Source organism: Manis javanica, chromosome 7 (assembly GCF_040802235.1).
Source record: "Manis javanica isolate MJ-LG chromosome 7, MJ_LKY, whole genome shotgun sequence".
NCBI classification, from domain to species: Eukaryota; Metazoa; Chordata; class Mammalia; order Pholidota; family Manidae; genus Manis; species Manis javanica.
Genome location: NC_133162.1, coordinates 17,196,566 through 17,214,075, shown reverse-complemented (window position 1 = coordinate 17,214,075; position 17,510 = coordinate 17,196,566). Strand labels below are relative to the sequence as shown.

At 40.0% G+C, this 17,510-nt stretch overlaps 1 protein-coding gene across 11 annotated transcripts in view; it reads right to left on the bottom strand.

Moving 5' to 3' along the window:
• Positions 1 to 388: 388 nt before the first annotated feature.
• The window catches only part of GPAM (glycerol-3-phosphate acyltransferase, mitochondrial), a 65,417-nt gene continuing 48,295 nt past the window's right edge, over positions 389 to 17,510 (bottom strand). For 10 of the 11 annotated variants that reach the window (XM_073240430.1, XM_037011047.2, XM_073240431.1 and 7 more), the window contains 9 exons: positions 13,470 to 13,585; positions 11,495 to 11,565; positions 10,448 to 10,712; positions 9,751 to 9,893; positions 8,508 to 8,585; positions 7,721 to 7,861; positions 6,200 to 6,389; positions 4,868 to 4,926; positions 389 to 4,186 (listed from right to left, as the gene is read on the bottom strand). In XM_073240430.1, coding sequence (XP_073096531.1) covers positions 4,070 to 4,186; positions 4,868 to 4,926; positions 6,200 to 6,389; positions 7,721 to 7,861; positions 8,508 to 8,585; positions 9,751 to 9,893; positions 10,448 to 10,712; positions 11,495 to 11,565; positions 13,470 to 13,585 — 1,180 coding nt within the window. In that variant the 3' untranslated portion in view covers positions 389 to 4,069. The remainder of the gene's footprint in view (positions 4,187 to 4,867; positions 4,927 to 6,199; positions 6,390 to 7,720; positions 7,862 to 8,507; positions 8,586 to 9,750; positions 9,894 to 10,447; positions 10,713 to 11,494; positions 11,566 to 13,469; positions 13,586 to 17,510) is intronic. The other variant, XM_073240428.1, reaches the window with a different exon arrangement.

The window sequence follows — 17,510 nt, the reverse complement described above, 5'->3', positions numbered from 1 at the left end:
TATGTAAATTTGAGCAACTATTATGACCTAGTGGGGAAGACCTAACACTTCAGTGCATACATTTATAAATTTAAATAAATAAAAATATGAGAGAAGCACCCAGTTTAAAGAATCTTTACAGAAACCAAAGAATATCTCTATGATATGAATACTTACTGAGAGCAAGTGCTAAGATGTAGATATCTATATCTCCAAAGGCTTGATTAAATTTGAAGAGCTCTGGGTCAATAATGTCAATAATATATCACGTACTGCATGCTCATATATTTATGTAAGAGTATTTCTCATAAGCATCTTAATAAATTTCTATGTAAAGTCAAAAACAATTGTTTGTGTAATGAATTATGAAGGGAACTTTTAACTACAAATGTAAGACATTTAGCATATATTCATTTTTTGGTTTATTAACATAAAACTACACTTCTGTGCTTCTTACAATACATTAACAGGCATAAAAATCAGTCAACATTTCCAAGTAAGTTTCACTCACAAAATCACGCAGTATTATTATCACAGTACTTTATAATAATTCTTTTTATAACAACTTAATGTTTCTCTGTACAAGAGGAAAACAGTTCAACACCTTCCATCAAGGCATTCAGAGCTTCAGATATTTAGAAATAAAGTCAAGTCTCTTTCAAATGCAATCATTAGTTTGTATTAAACTAAAATGCCAAATGCCAAGTCGCAAGTTCCTAAAAAGTGTTTTAAAAAACAGATTTACATCCAAATTCAGTCTTAGAAACTTCAGTGATAGGTTCTACCATTTCTAAATGCTAGAACTACCTATAGATAAAAACTTGCATTCAATTGTGCAATATTTTCTTCTAGATCTAAACTAAAATCTTAGTTATTTACCCCAATTAATCCTTATGTTAACTTTACTACTTTCAGTGAAAAACCCAGGGTCATTGACAGCTGGTCTTTCCATCAAAGGAAAGCGCCCTGAGCCCCTGTATGATGGTTTTCTGTGCTTACTGTCTCCAGGGAAGGAAACACACATCCATTCAATGTAACCTTTGATCATCCAAAATGCATGTGGATTCTGCCATCTGTTACTGCTTTGTCCCCTAAGAGAATTACCTACCATAGTGTTTCCTAAAATGTGTTCCATGGGCTACCAGTGAGAAGTTCACAGGTGTCCCATAGGGAAAAGTGGTCCTGGAGTCACAAGTTTGGAAATGCTGGGTTAGACAGGCTTGGTCCTGGCAGACCCTGAGCCCTTACCATGCCAAAGGGCACTCTAAGTTTCTAGGAAAGAGGGAGGATCCATGTACAAATTTATTTTTCCAGCTCTATTTAATCTACAAAACACCTATGAACATCTCACAAAGCACTTACTATATGGAGAACTATGGGAAACACTTTTCCCCTTTAGATGACTGGAAATTCCACAGAAATAGTTTATATTCATTGTAATCCCTGATGTGTTTTCTACACTCATCCTCCCCACTTCCAGAGATTTAACAGATCTGAGAAGGAAGACTCAGTACTTCCTGCTACTAGTTCTACACATTTCCCACTAGATCTTTCCCTTTGATTCTCTTAAATTTAAGAGAATAAAAATTCCTTCCTCTATTCTGAAATCCCTTAGGATTTTCTCATTTTGAAAGAGTGTGATTTCATATTGCTAGTTATTGGGTTTTGTTTGTTTTTTAACTTGACTCACAGTCTTCCCTTGGAGGGCGTGCATTTCAGTTTTATAGAAATGCAGTAAACTGTAATAAGTTATTTACAAGCACCTAGTTTATTTAATCTTAATGGAAGCCATTTGCTTTTAGAAAACAATGAAAATAAATATTTAAGCAAAATAGTGCTATTTGGAAGCCTTGCTGTGATGATGCACTTTTTTTTTAGAAATGAGGCACTGGAGAATGAGTTGTGCTGAAATTAACTCAAGGGTCAGCTTGTCTGGATGAGCATAACTTTGGTTGAGATTTTTCTTCCCCTGTAAAAGGTTTTCAAAGCACCAATTAATTACAAAAAGCATGCATATTTGTTCTCACAGTGAGTTAAATGTTGAGAGAGCTAGCAAATCATACACTGCATTCCCCAAAGCATTTGATTAGTTTTTTAGAAAACAAACCAACTGAAAGGGAAAATAAAGCTGGAGAAGTGGCTGTTCCCTGCTCAGGCCAGCAGGGCAGCTGCTGTTAGCAGATGCCATGGGCAGGGCAGCAGGATCCGCTTGGAAGTCAGTCCCCACCTTCCTTTCCAGATAACTAAGAGTTGGAGTGACCCTTGATCTATAATTGAGGATGAATGAAAGAGACAAGTGAAATGTCTGCTTGCCTGGATAAGGACCACCCAAGGGGACAAAAAAACCTCTTCTGGTGTAGCCCCAAACTCAGAGCCCCAGCCAAAAGAGGTGTTCTATCCCAGCAGAAGGGTAATCAAGGGGAATGCTGCAAGGTCAAGGTCGACTCCACACCAGAGCCTCTACAACATTGACGATGGCTTAGCAGTACATGAGTCTCCAAAAAGAAAAGGTATATTTTTCGATGCAGAATTTAAGAAGAGTGGAAGATTGCAGAGCACAGCCTTATGCTGAGTTTCCAACATGATATTTCATACATTGTGAAGTATCAATACGATTTCTTCTCCCAACACGTACTGAATATCCATGAGATACTATTAGTGTTTAAAATCCAAGCTTATGAGTGTACAAACTTAATTCTCAGTACTTTTATATTAAATTCAAAGGCTATATATAATATTCTGCAGAAAAATTCCTAATTCCGTAACACCATGGACAGAGGGGACAGTAAGCTATTAGAAAATATTTTAATATCATATGATCTTTAAGAAATCACCATAATTACCATGATTAATTTATAATTATACTCCCTGCTCACAAAAGGGCATCTACCCTTGAGGAACAGATAATTTTTCATAATTATTTGCCACTCTGTCACATCAGGGGTTAGGCATATAACCCACATACATTTTTAAAGAACCATGGTTTTTCCTCAAAACCACAAGTCCATAAATGCCTCCAAACATTTACCAGTCAGTAGGGCTACCACATATTCTGCCCAGATTGACACTACAACCTGAGTGTCTGTTGCCCAGAACCAGGCGCAGTGCACAACCTGAACGCAGTACCTGAGAGCCCTGGGTCAGCAGCCTGCAGCCAGAGAACCCGATGCTTGCTTCATGCCACAGGCCAAGGTCAGCCAGAGGACAGGTCCTATCTGGGTGGTGGATCTCCACGAAATAGCTCCACCCTCAGGTGGTGGGGAAGGGGTATGGACATAAAACAAGAATTATTCCTAAATACTTGCTGGTCACTTCAAACTCAATGGCACTTTTATATGAGCAAAAGTTTTCAGACTCAGTTTTCTGGCTGAGTTTACCTTGAATTTTGCTGGCCCAACATTTTATTTCCTGACATTAGCTATCTGATTATATTCTTTCTTTTCCTGACCTAAACTAATATTGTGTTTTCATGTAGCTCTTAAGACACTTTCCAAATCTGACTGCCAAAGACAGCACAGTGGTACCTCGGTGTAGTGCATATCAGCCCATTTGTAAAGCACTTTGGGATGAAAGGTGTTCCATTTAAAATGTCACTATTATTGACAAAGATAAAACTGAAAAAAAAAAAAGTGAAGAGATGACTCAATTATTTTTAAAGGAAGCATTAACCGTTAATAAGAAAATATTGCAATGAATTACTTATCAGCATCAAGTATACAAGATTCAGTTCTGGAATACAACTACATTTTTGCATCCATCATGGTAATTAGTCCTTAACAGTTATACTTAAAATGTAAATCTTTAATACACTCCAAAATAATTTTTGAGATTTCATTTTGTAATCTATTGATTATGAGTTGCAAATGGAGGCTGATGGGCCCCCAGAGTGTGATCTGTAGGCTGTCACATCATCTCAGTCTTGGGGTGATCACAGCTCCACGGAAGGGAGAAGGCACTTGTCTTCCAGGAGGTCTCATCAGGCCAGGCCAGGCCCGACCACACGACGGCACCCTCAGCTCTCAAGCCAGAGGCTGGAGCCTATGAGGGACTCATCCGATGCCCCTCACTTGCCAGGGGTGCTAGGAGTTACCTACAGCACCACAAAACTCAGAATATATTCCAGGAGCTTTTGCCGGTTGCACTGAGGTAGAAAAGTGTTGCTGAGTTCTAAAACAGACACTCTCTTTTGTTTGGTCTCTTTGAAAACCTAGAGAGAAAAAGTTTAGATTAAATTAAAGACAGACAGGGGAAAAAAAAGGATATTTCCATCATCTAGACTCCAAATGGCAGTAAGGTACATAGAACTGTTCCCTGGTTTTAAGTAAATGTACACGTGTGTGTGTGAGTATGGGGTGGGCAGGTTGTGAGTGCAGGTGTGGTGTTTTTATAGATGGAGTTCAACCAGTGGACTATCCTTTAAAATCCGTGTTAGTATAAAGTTATAAATAGTCCCTATAAAGGTCACTAGTACCTACATGGAACTCATATCCCACATGATCCACTGAGGTAAAGGATACCTGAGGATACTTCCAGCAATACTGGTAAAAACATAAGGTAACTGAAAGTTGCATGGTATAATTAACATCCCTGCTAAAGCTGTAACAGCATCTTGAGACACACTGGCATCTGTTACATATAACCAGTTTTGGAATAAAGATGAAAACCAAGAAAATGCTGGAACATTCTATTTGAACATATCTGTACTGATGGGTCTTGACTTCAACATGCCACTTTCCATCCTAAGCCCCAGAAACACCGTCATGATTAATCTAGGAGAAACTGCTCCTCTCAAGGTCCATCTCAGCACAAAGGTGGCTTGGAATGGCTGGATCTAAACTGAGCACATAAGTTAACACAAGCTTTCATTCCACATGCAGTGAACACTTACCCCAATATCCTTAAACATTTTCACAGCATTCTTCACAAGGCAATATGTGGCACTCTCAGCTATAGAGAAAGAATAAGACCCTGTCAAATACTGAGGCCCAGGAAGCACAAACACCCCAATACTCATGGCAAGACAGTGTGGGAGGCTATGAAGCCAGTGAGAGCAAGTCAGCAGACAGGCTCAAGCTCCATTTCAGCTACTGGCAACTTCTGAGATCTCAAATGATTTGCTGTTTCCTTAAGCCTACTTTATCATCCTTCAAGGAAAAAAGAGAAGGAAATAGGGATAAGGAAAGAGAGAAAAAGACAGACAGAATGAGGACAAGAAGGAGATATGCCTAAAACATCCTTCTCTAAGGGGTGCTTTTGAGCATCAGATGAGACAGCATGTAGAAATTCCCTTAAAGGACACAGTGATGCATAGATGAGTCCTACGTCCATGGAACTGGAAAGAGCTCAGGTCTAGAGGTCAGAAAAAAAACAAGCTCTGAACGCAGGTGTGCCCATTAACTAGCTATGTGATCTGGGATAGTTTCCTCATCTATAAGATGGGGTTATTCTATCTTTAGACATCTGTCTAGAGCTCTCTATATTCATGGGGGTGGGGGAGGGAGAGAGAGAGAGAGAGAGAGAGAGAGAGAGATCTCAACAGATATCTAGAGATAGATCCTTCTGGCTCTAAAAGTCATTAATTCAAAGTAGCTGTAGTCCTAAACCATAACTGTATAAAATGTTACTCCCACCCTCATCACGCCTCATACATAACAGATAATACTGAGCGCTGCTGGCCAGGATGTGGAACAACCAAAACACAACCTGTTGTGGGAATACAAATCATCAAATGGCTGAGGAACCATTTGGCAGCATCTACTAAAGCCGGATATACTCCACCCTGTGGTGAGGCAGTTCTACTCCTAGATACAGCCCAATATAAATAAGTGTACGTGTTCCCCCACAGACATTCAAATTAACCTCATAGCAGCACTATTCATAGTAGCTGTGAACCACAAACAACCCAAATATCAATGATGAATATGAATAAATTAAATGTGGTCAATATTTATAAGGAATAAAATTGCAAAGCAACAAGAATAACCAACACAGTAACATGTATGAATATCACTTAAAATGTTAAGTGAAAAAAGCTAGACATACAAAGTGGATGATACAATTATATACTCTTCTGACATACCAAAACAGGTAACAGTAGTAATCTATGGAGTTAGAGGTCCAGATAATTTTTCATATTTTCCCCAATTGTCTACAATCAGCAGATTCCTATATTCATAAAAGGCACAGCTTTTAGAAGAAGCTATAAGAGCAGCATACATACCATACACTGCAACACTTCTTTCTGTTCTGGTGATCAGGTACTTGTGCAGCTTCTGCAGATATTCAGGCTCTGGGACAGGGCTGTTGAAGTTGTGAATGAAGATGGCAGCAGAGCTGTAAGCCTCCAGCAGAGGCCCCAGGAGGTTCTGCAAGAATGTGATGAACTGCTGGTGCTCCTTGGATTGGCTCACCTGGGAGGGCAGAGATCAAGTCATAGAGAAGGGACAAGAAACAAAGAACTTCCTCAGAGGACCAATGCTCGAGAAGAGGGCCTCTCAGTATGACCACACAGAAGCAGCCTACTGATCCAAGCACACACAATCTGTTAGAAATGACTGCTGGTATTGAAATGTGTTCTTCATTGTAATCATTGACTTTTACAGTGTTTGAGGTTTGCATTCATTGAACAGCTTCTGGAAGAAACTGTTGTCCTTGAATGATATAATGATGACATATTATCATCACTGAACATAGTTGGGCCCAAGGCTGGACCCTCTAGGGTCTGAAGCCTAGCTGGACAGTCACTCAAGTGTGCAAAAGACCATGTGGCAAGACCACCAAGATCATCTCAGTCCTTCCCCGCCCTTACTTCCTGCCACTGCCACATGGCCTTTGGCCTACAGTTCAGCACAGTGGGGATGGATGGTGGTGGGGATGGGTGCCTTGTGGTGGTGTGGGTGGGGCGCTTACTATACCCACCAAAACACGCACATCCACATAAGCCCCTCTGGAGTATCAAAGCAAGATCACTGCCCAATCCTGAAACTAACAATACCCCAAATGGAAAAAAGGACATCTCCAGAAGCTATACCTCCTGACGTGTGTGTGTGTGTGTGTGTGTGTGTGTGTGTATAAACTAGGGTTGTTACCCCACTACAAAAAGAGTAATCCACATAGGGTATTCAGAAAAGATGGGCCATTATTACTAATTTCTAAAATTATAAACTAGACAAAATTAATTTTTCTAAATCAGGGACAATCCATCTTTTAAAAATCCAAATTTTCTCTGTGATAGGAACTGTTTCAATTCAAGGCAAAGAGCTTGATGTATGAAATTCTGGGACAGATGGCAAAAGTGACTCACAGAGAACAACCAGGCCAAGGGTAGCTGAATACTAATTTCTCTGCCACTCCTGGTCTGGTGTTGCCTTGCTTTGGTGATAACTGAACAAAAACCCTGCCCCTTTAGGAGTGAACACAGGTGTAAGCTGGTTTACACCTGTGTATTCTGGTGAAAGGATCATGAAAGGTATCCTCTACTACATGCATCTTTCTGAATTTTCAGACTCTGTTTCCTTTCCCATTTACCTATACCCAAACTGAACAACGTACGGTATTGATTGATTCAGCTCAAAAGTTTGAGTGTCTTTACTAGATAGAAAGTTCTGCAACGGGCCTGTGGGTGCTGTAGATATACAGAAGTCAGCGGACTTCCTGGTCATGAGAACTCATCAACTAGGGGCCACGTGAACCTCAGCGCAGCACTGCGAGGGCCACCAGAACTCCACCAGAACACAAGTACCTTCAGGCAGCAATCCCGCTGCTCCTCCCCGAAATCACTGTCTTCATCTTCCTCATCGCTTCTCCAAGACAGAGGCTCAGGAAGCTTCTCGTCCCACTGCTGCTCGGCGAGACCAGGACTCACATCTTCCTGCTCGTCTTGCTATGCGAAGTAGAGGACCAAGAGTGAACAAATACGCACAACATCCCCCCAGCCGGGCCCCAGACAAGGCAGCCCCCCCTCATTCCCTTCCCTGCTCTTCTCTGTTTGGCCATTCACAGCACCAACCCGATTCCCTTCCCAGAGTCAAAATCACTCAAGTGACAGGAGGGCAGGAAAGACAGGATGTGGGGGCAGGGGGTGGGGGAGACGCCCACAGGACAGATAAATAAAAACGCCTTCACCTCTTCTCTGCTGGTATCTCCTTTCCCAAGCCATACCCTCTACACTACATCTACCAAAATTAACATAAAATCTCCAAAGAGAAAAATGCTGATGTGTAAATTATAAGCACACTGATATTAAAACATATCATCGTGGAATGCAAACCTCTGGATGCCATAGAATCAAGTCAAGATATGTTTTAGACTAACCCAGTTACATGAAAGAACTAAAATCTGAAATAACTGCAGAAGACATTTATTCTCCCTGTTCTTATTTTTCTCTTTTTTCTTCATCTGGACTTAACTATACATCACATGTAATTATTGGTTAAAATAATGGGTCATAATATTGGTTACAATAATTGGTAGAAAATATAAGGAAATGAAGAGCAAGAAACTACATAAAGGAAAGCTATTCCTCTTACCTCTGCCACTGTAAGAATGCCATATTGGATAAACCTTCCTACTGTCTCATGGCAAATTTGGTAAAATGTCTGACAGGGCTGAAAATAAAAGGCATTTAAATTTAAATGTCACTGTCCTATACTTGCTTTTTAAAAGACAGAAAGCATGGTACAAGGCAGCTGCTAAATGTCTCCATATCATCATCTGCCTCACTCCACCAGGCAAGCCCGAACATTCCTGATGCCCATCCCCTTCACAGACGCACGGGCATGGGCAAAGCCGACGAGAGGCCTTGCCCCTGACTGGCCAAGTGCCCAAAGCGGCACCTCGTGCAAAGGGCGCTCCTAGCCCCATCTCCCCGCCGGGCAGCAAGGCCTCAGGAGGGCCGCTTGTCAGACCCTAGCACCTCTTGTGTTTGCTCTGTAAGACAGTTTCTCTTAAAAGCTGTCTTACAGCAAATACTGCACATAAAGGTGGTAGATGAGAACACAATATTCAAATAACTCAAAAAGACCCAGGAAAAGGACAAGGCCAAGTGTGGGAGTCCTATCTACCCTATCCCTTCCCATCCTGCCTCCCAAAGTTCACACAGAACAGATTCCTTGACAGGGCCATCAAAATGCCACGTGCAAAGAACGCTGTGGAGGTGGGCTATGCTGGGAATGCATGGACTCATTTATGTTCCAGACACACACTCACAAAAGTAGAAGAGAGTATTAGAATTTAAATATGAACTCTATTTGTTGATTTTGAGGAAGAAAAATCTCTCTCCTGCTTAACACATAGGCCTCCTTACAAATGTTTAAAAGTGTCTGAATATGTAACACATATGCTCATTAGTACTGTAGGCCTTACTTTCCCCATTTGCAAAATGAGAAGGGGTTGAGCAGATAAAAGTCAGAAACAGTCTTAAAAATTTTCTTCTATGGTTCTATCATCCACAAGTGGATATTTTACTTACTTAAAAACCTCTGACCCAGTGCCTTATGCCCAGTAAGAGCTTAGTAACTTTGTATCTGACCAATGGAGAACACTGGGCAATAACTGCGTCCTATCATGTCTCATAGCTGCATGAAAGGTTCACCTGAGCAGTGACCCTGACTGCAACCAAGAAAGTAAATAACACTTTGGTTTGGTGATCATTGAGAACCAGGAGTAAAATGTAAAGCTTCAATAACGTATGACAAATTCTCGAAGAGAAAAAACAAAGGTTGTTTCTATTAAGAAAAAGAGAACAGGCAACACTAAAGAGTCTTCACTTACCAGAGATATGGTGCCCTCATTAGAGAGAAGGTAGCACAGGCTGGCGGCCTTCCGCACCAGCTGCTCCTGGCTGACCAGGCTCGGGGATGAACCCACAGGCCCTCCAGAGCCCCTCTTGTTCAGAACCGCATAAAGGCTGCAGGCTGAGGAAATGAAAACATCATGAAGCTGGCAACCTTGGAGCTCCAAGAGAAACTTCAGAGAACTTGGGTCATCCTAACAGGCTGTTAATGCATCAGATATAATTATTTGTATTCACTAGAGAAATTTAAGTAAATCCCCCAAGATTCATGTCTCATAATTCCATGTGATCCCAACTCCAAACACCGTCCTTGGGGGCCTCAGTACCCTCTGCTGTCCTTCTCCTCTGTTCCCTCTTGACCACAAATGACACCCCCCCTCCTCCACTCACACCACCATTTATATGTCATGGCTCCTTAGATTTCCGGCTCCTGGATAGCAAGATGCTGCTCCTCAGTAACAAGTGTAATATTAGGCACACAATAATTCAATACTTACTTGTTTAATAAATGTAAAAATAAGCTATAAATAGTGATAAAGATTACATTTTTCTTTGAAAACTGAAAATATAGCAACACATTCCCTCAAGCAAGGAGTTATCATCTAAATTAAAGGGCACATCATTATTGTTTTAGGCCCTTTTATTTTCCATGAAAATATACAGGACAGGACATACCTATGATGGCTTCCATGATAAAAACATGAAGTACCCCATTGCTGTAGAAGTTGAGTTCAAAGACGGATGGGACAGTTGTGCTGGGAGTAATAAAAAACTCATCATTCCTGCTGGTGTGGGTGATTGTGACACAATTTCCCAGCAGCTGTATGGCATGCATGACTACATCTTCTGAATTTCCTGAGAACCCCAGGTCAAAATCACGAGCCAGGACTTCCTCTTTCATTACAAAGAAGTCCTCCACCAATGTGGAAAAATCAATTCCCTAGAGAAACAGACAGAAATGGTCTCATGAGAATGGAAAACCTACTTCCCAAAGGGCCAAGGAGACATTCCAGGGACTTTTTCTCTTGTCTTTGTTTTCCTGCAGCTTGCTGCTGGCACATACAGGAAAGGGGCCAAAAAAAAACCAATGTAAAGAAAATGAGAAAACTGGTTAAAAAGTTGACCTCCCCACCACCAGGAATGGCAAAATATTCTACAACCAGAGAATATTCTAGCCACAACACATGATATGGGCAGGTAAGATCACAAAAGGAAGAAAAAGTCACCTGAAGGTAAGAAGTATTTATTTTTTAGCAAGAATTTCTCTCATTTTAAATATTTATCTGATAAATATTTATTTGGTGTCTATATATAGTAGTATTGTATTTGGTATTGAGAACATGATTATGAGCAAGGCAGACATGGTCTTTCCCAACACAGTGCTTAGACAAGTATATTGTGGGAGAGTGGAGCGTGGTCCTAAATACAAATCAGATAGCTTGGAAAACATTAGCTATCAAAATACTACATAGTAAGGAAACATCCCTTATTTACCTATATTACTTAAATAATGTCTTATTATATATATTAAGCAGTCTCTGAGGGTTTTTTTCCCATGTAGAGTTATTCCTTCTTCCATCAGGTTTAAGGTTTAACTCCTGAGGACAGGTTCCTTAGTTTATTTCCCCAGGAATGGGCCAAATCTATCAGTGAATATGTATTTAAGACAGCTGATGAAGCATTCTCACACTTTCTATCTAACTGTAGATAGTGCAGACATACCTGCCTGTGTCTGTAGAGAAGCAGGCAGGCCACGATGTGTGTTGACATAATGGCACAGGATTTGCTGGCAGCTGGAAGGGAAACACAAAGCTTAGTTGCACTTTCTAAAAATACAACTGAAACTTTTTAAGGTACCTAAATCTTAAAAAGGAGCATCTAAAACTATTAAAATCCTCTTCCTCTACCACATTTCCCATAACTATAATTTAGCACAGAAAGTTACAACAATATACCAAGTTCTTGCCAATGAAACCTCATTAGAGATGACTACTCATCATAAAAAAGAATTCAGGCAAAGATAGGTCCACCTTTGAAACAGGCCAAAGGAACTTCATTACTGAATGACCAAGAGACACCTTTAAGGAAATACCAAGACCCATAGTCTAAGCCTGTTCTAGGCACTCTATAGATAAGTCCATTTTTGTGTTTCTTGACTTGTTCTGGTTACTGTCCGCTTTACCTCCCTCTAGCAGGTGTTTGCCACATTAAAATAAAGGTGTGAGGGTGGGGGTGGATTTTAAGTCAGAAAGTCTGAGCTCAAATCCTAACTTCTACACTGACTAAATTTCATGACTTGGGGGAAATTGTTTAAATTCCCTGGCCTCAGCTTCCTCATTGTCAAATGAGAATAGTACCTAGTTCATTGGGCCATAGGAGGATGAACCCATTGTAATGGGTACTCAGTAGATTTTCATTTCCTTTTTTCAACCTGGCTCAGAGGCAGGTCAGAGGTAGGAAGGAAGGAAACAGAAATACTTTCAAGAATGACTATAGTCCATAACCTAATTCTCTGAAATTGGTAGAAAATCAGATTCATATAGATCTAAAATGAGAATGCCTATGAAATAATCTGAAATAAGGAAACATTTGTGAGTTTTCTGAAATGATAATAAATTCATGAATACTTCACTCTCAGTTAATGGTATCTCTGGTGTTTAAAAAATAGAAAAATACCAAGTGCCACATTTATAGTCATTAAAAAGAATGTCTATAAAGAATTTTTGAAAACACAAGTAAATATTTGTGCTATAAACAGCACAATACAAAACTGTAAAAAACAACTTTAGAGACTAGACAGCAATACCCCTGATTATTTAGGTAGTGGGTTTTATCTCTATTCTCTAACTTTTCAACATTAAGCAAGTTTTTGGCATCCAGAATGTAAGCAGGGAGGGACAACCAGATATGCTTAAGAAAGACCACTCTGGCCTAGCGCAGAGCAAGCATGGGCACAGCGAGAGGAGGTGGGGAAGCCTCTGCGGCAGTGTCAGGAGGAGATGCGGAGTCTGCTCTGAGCCGCCGCTGGGGGATCGCGCACAGGGAGGCAGGGAGGTCTCCGCTCTGTTGGGTGCCAAGGGGCCAAGCTGCGCAACAGGGCTTAAAGCAGCCTCTCCAACGTGACGCAACGCTGCAATCTGGAACTTCAGGAGGGCTAATTCTGCACTCAACTCACTCCACTCTGTGCCACTCCCACCTGCATTATTTGTGTACAACTATCCCACCAACAAGAGCGTAAGCTCTTAAAGCGCAGATCCATAAATTATTCAGTTTGAATTCCCTACAGCTAAAACAAAGCTTCACATATAATAGCCCCTCAATATTTGCTGAAGACAAATAATCATGGCGTCAGAGGGGAAAGGGACATGCAACTAGAAACCTAGATGCCATCCACAAGTTAGTTCAAAGAAACAAACTCTGGAGCAAAAGTGGCAACAAAGCATTTTGACAATACTCCTTTTTAAAAAGTGTTAAGAACTAGCATAGACGCACCTATTAATTATCGAGCACCATCTGAGATGTTTTACTCAGTTACCTCAAATCCCCACAGCACCACGTTTTCCCCAGTAACTCACCTACACCTCCTGTGCATTAGGTGTTAGGGCAAGAAGTGGAACCTAACTACACAGAGTCCATTTTGGAATCTGCTCCACGCTGGATCTGAACAGCAGAAACAAAGAGTGTGGGATTCACTTACTGAAGAGAATGTGCTCAGCTAGACTGGCAATGAGTCCTCTTCGGGTGGATCCATCTGTGGCATTCCTGGACTCATTAACGGGTGTGTCTGTACCTTCATCAGCATCGTCACTGGGTCTGAAAAGTTTTTTTTTTTTCTTTTAATCACACTTCTCCAATCCCACTCTTTTACAAAGCAAATTAACTGCATGGAACTAAGGTATTAGACATTTTAAATTATTACATATTCTAAATTTAAACTATAAGCAGATTATTATATGAGTTGTTTTCCTCTATAAAATACTTTATCATGTTTAATACTCCCTCTTGTCCAAAATGCATTATTTTGTTATGACTAAACAATCTATTGGTACATCACTTCCAATATCCACTGGCTAAAAAAAAAAATACATAAAGGAAGATACCCTGTTTTAAAACATTTCTGAAAAGTTGACACTTGAATACATTAAATGAAGGGCTTTATATTCAATTTCTCTAAGTTACAAGTTCAATTTGAATTCTGGGAAATCCACATAGGAAAACTCTTTTATACATCGTACTATGTATAATATGTATAACCTAAGCTACTACCAAAAAGAACCCAGTTCAGTAAAAAGAATAAGTCAAATAACAACTCGTATATGATTCACAAAAGCAAAAAGTTTGTGAAAATATTTGCATTATATGCAAATAATCAAAAACCTCCAAACGAATATGAAAACACATCACTTCAATATCCTTTATCAGACCAAGAGAAAAGTTACTTAAATGAGGAGATGAAAATAAGAGCATGCACATTCTTAATAAAGTGAATTTTTTTTTGTAGATAATTATTTTTTATTGAAGGGTAGTTGACACACATTATTACATTAGTTTCAGGTGTACAACACAGTGATTCAACATTTATATGCATGATAATTCTAGGTACCAGCTATCACCATACCAAGTTGTTACAATATTTTGACTATATTCCTTATGCTATACATTACATCCCGGTTACTTATTTATTTTACAATTGGAAGTGTGTACTTTTTTTTTTTTTTTTGTGACGGCATCTCTCCTATTTATTGATCAAATAGTTGTTAACAACAATAAAATTCTGTATAGGGGAGTCAATGCTCAATGCACAATCATTAATCCACCCCAAGCCTAATTTTCATCAGTCTCCAATCTTCTGAAGCATAACGAACAAGTTCTTACATGGAGAACAAATTCTTACATAGTGAATAAGTTACATGGTGAACAGTGCAAGGGCAGTCATCACAGAAACTTTCAGTTTTGATCATGCATTATGAACTATAAACAATCAGTCCAAATATGAATATTCGTTTGATTTTTATACTTGATTTATATGTGGATACCACATTTCTCTCTTTATTATTATTTTTAATGAAATGCTGAAGTGGTAGGTAGATGCAAGATAAAGGTAGAAAACATAGTTTAGTGTTGTAAGAGAGCAAATGTAGATGATCAGGTGAGTGCCTGTAGACTATGTGTTAATCCAAGCTAGACAAGGGCAATAAAACATCCATGGATGCAGCAGATTTCTCTCAGAACAGGGGGGAGAGGTTCTAAGTCTCACCTCTGTTGATCCCCAATTTCTCACCTGATGGCCCCCCTGTGACTGTGCCTGTCTTAGGTTGTTCCTCCCTTGAGGAATCTTACCTGTCTCTGGCTAACCAGTCATCTTCCGGGGCCATACAGGGAAATGTAAAGTTGGTAAGTGAGAAAGAAGCCTTATTGTTTGAAAAGGTTAGTTTTTTACTTCTTTACATATTTATGCCCTGTGGCTTCTATGCCCAGCATTTGTCTTGAGGTATCTTTACCACTTGGAAGAATTATGATACACGGTAAATTCGGTATGAGGCACGAATTCTATTTAAGGGTTGTAATTAGGAAGGGAGAAGAAAAGCTATAGAAGTAGCAGGCGGAAGAAAACATGGGAAGATTGATTATTTCTTTGACATATCTTCTTGTAGACTAACATAAGCATGTATAGGTTTTAAACTACTAATTAATTTGTGTACCCACATTAACATAATAGGAGTACAGTTACATAACCAAAGCATACCTATAATTACCAGCCATCTCCAGTGAAACCAAGAAAAACCAGTTAGGCACCCTAGGCATTTGTGAAAACTTATCTATGATATGGTGGATATTGTCCAACTAAACTTGAACAGTTTAAGAGAAATCAGACAAATTAAAACAGCCCATTCCTGGGGACTGTTCACATCCCATATGTTCTTTTAACAGTAAATAGTCTGTAGTTGTAAGATTTTGGAACGCTACAATTTGCACTTCTCCTAATTCTTGGTTGAGTTCCAACAGTACAGATCCAGTCAAATTTGTTGTTTTACTGTGTGCACAGGCCAGCTTAGATATCTCCTTCTTCATTCCAATGGCAAGTTCAAGAACCGGTGGGATGAGTGCATCTATACCTGTAGCAGCGCGTGGATCTTTGTTGGGGTTTTTTGATGATCATCTTCTGGCATGAGTCTTACAGAGAGTGCTGATGTTGGAAGTTCTTTTTCATATCGTATCTTAGTTCATTTTCAGGGTAGCCAACTTAGGCTTTGATCCTCTGTATAACCAGATCCCCCCTATAAACCCCTTTACAGTCACTGTACATCAGCATAACAAAATGTTGTAGAATCACTACTTGTCTTCTCTGTGTTGTACAGCCCTCCCCTTTCTCCCACCGCCCCCAAGCATGCTAATCTTAATGCCCCCCTTCTTCTTCCCCCCACTTATCCCTCCCTACCCACACATCCTCCCCAGTCCCTTTCCCTTTGGTACCTGTTAGTACATTCTTGGGTTCTGTGATTCTGCTTCTGTTTTGTTCCTTCAGTTTTTCCTTTGTTCTTATGCTCCACAGATGAGTGAAATCATTTGGTATTTCTCTTTCTCCGCTTGGCTTATTTCGCTGAGCATAATACCCTCCAGCTCCATCCATGTTGCTGCAAATGGTAGGGTTTGCCCTTTTCTTATGGCTGAGTAGTATTCCATTGTGTATGTGTACTACATCTTCTTTATCCATTCATCTATCGATGGACATTTAGGTTGCTTCCAATTCTTGGCTATTGTAAATAGTGCTGTGATAAACATAGGGGTGCATCTCTCTTTCTCAAACTTGATTGCTGCGTTCTTAGTGTAAATTCCTAGGAGTGGAATTCCTGGGTCAAATGGTAAGTCTGTTTTGAGCATTTTGATGAACCTCCATACTGCTTTCCACAATGGTTGAAATAATTTACATTCCCACCAGCAGTGTAGGAGGGTTCCCCTTTCTCCACAGCCTCGCCAACATTTGTTGTTGTTTGTCTTTTGGATGGCAGCCATCCTTACTGGTGTGAGGTGATACCTCATTGTAGTTTTAATTTGCATTTCTCTGATAATTAGCGATGTGGAGCATCTTTTCATGTGTCTGTTGGCCATCTGTATTTCTTTTTTGGAGAAGTGTCTGTTCAGTTCCTCTGCCCATTTTTTAATTGGGTTATTTGTTTTTTGTTTGTTGAGGCATGTGAGCTCTTTATATATTCTGGATGTCAAGCCTTTATCAGATCTGTCATTTTCAAATATATTCTCCCATACTGTAGGGTTCCTTTTTGTTCTATTGATGGTGTCTTTCACTGTACAGAAGCTTTTCAGCTTAATGTAGTCCCACTTGCTCATTTTTGCTGTTGTTTTCCTTGCCCGGGGAGATATGTTCAAGAAGAGGTCACTCATGTTTATGTCTAAGAGGTTTTTGCCTATGTTTTTTTCCAAGAGTTTAATGGTTTCATGACTTACATTCAGGTCTTTGATCCATTTTGAGTTTACCTTTGTATATGGGGTTAGACAATGGTCCAGTTTCATTCTCCTACATGTAGCTGTCCAGTTTTGCCAGCACCATCTGTTGAAGAGACTGTCATTTTGCCATTGTATGTCCATGGCTCCTTTATCAAATATTAACTGACCAGAGATGTTTGAGTTAATGTCTGGAGTCTCTAATCTGTTCCACTGGTCTGTGGTTCTGTTCTTGTGCCAGTACCAAATTGTCTTGATTACTATGGCTTTATAGTAG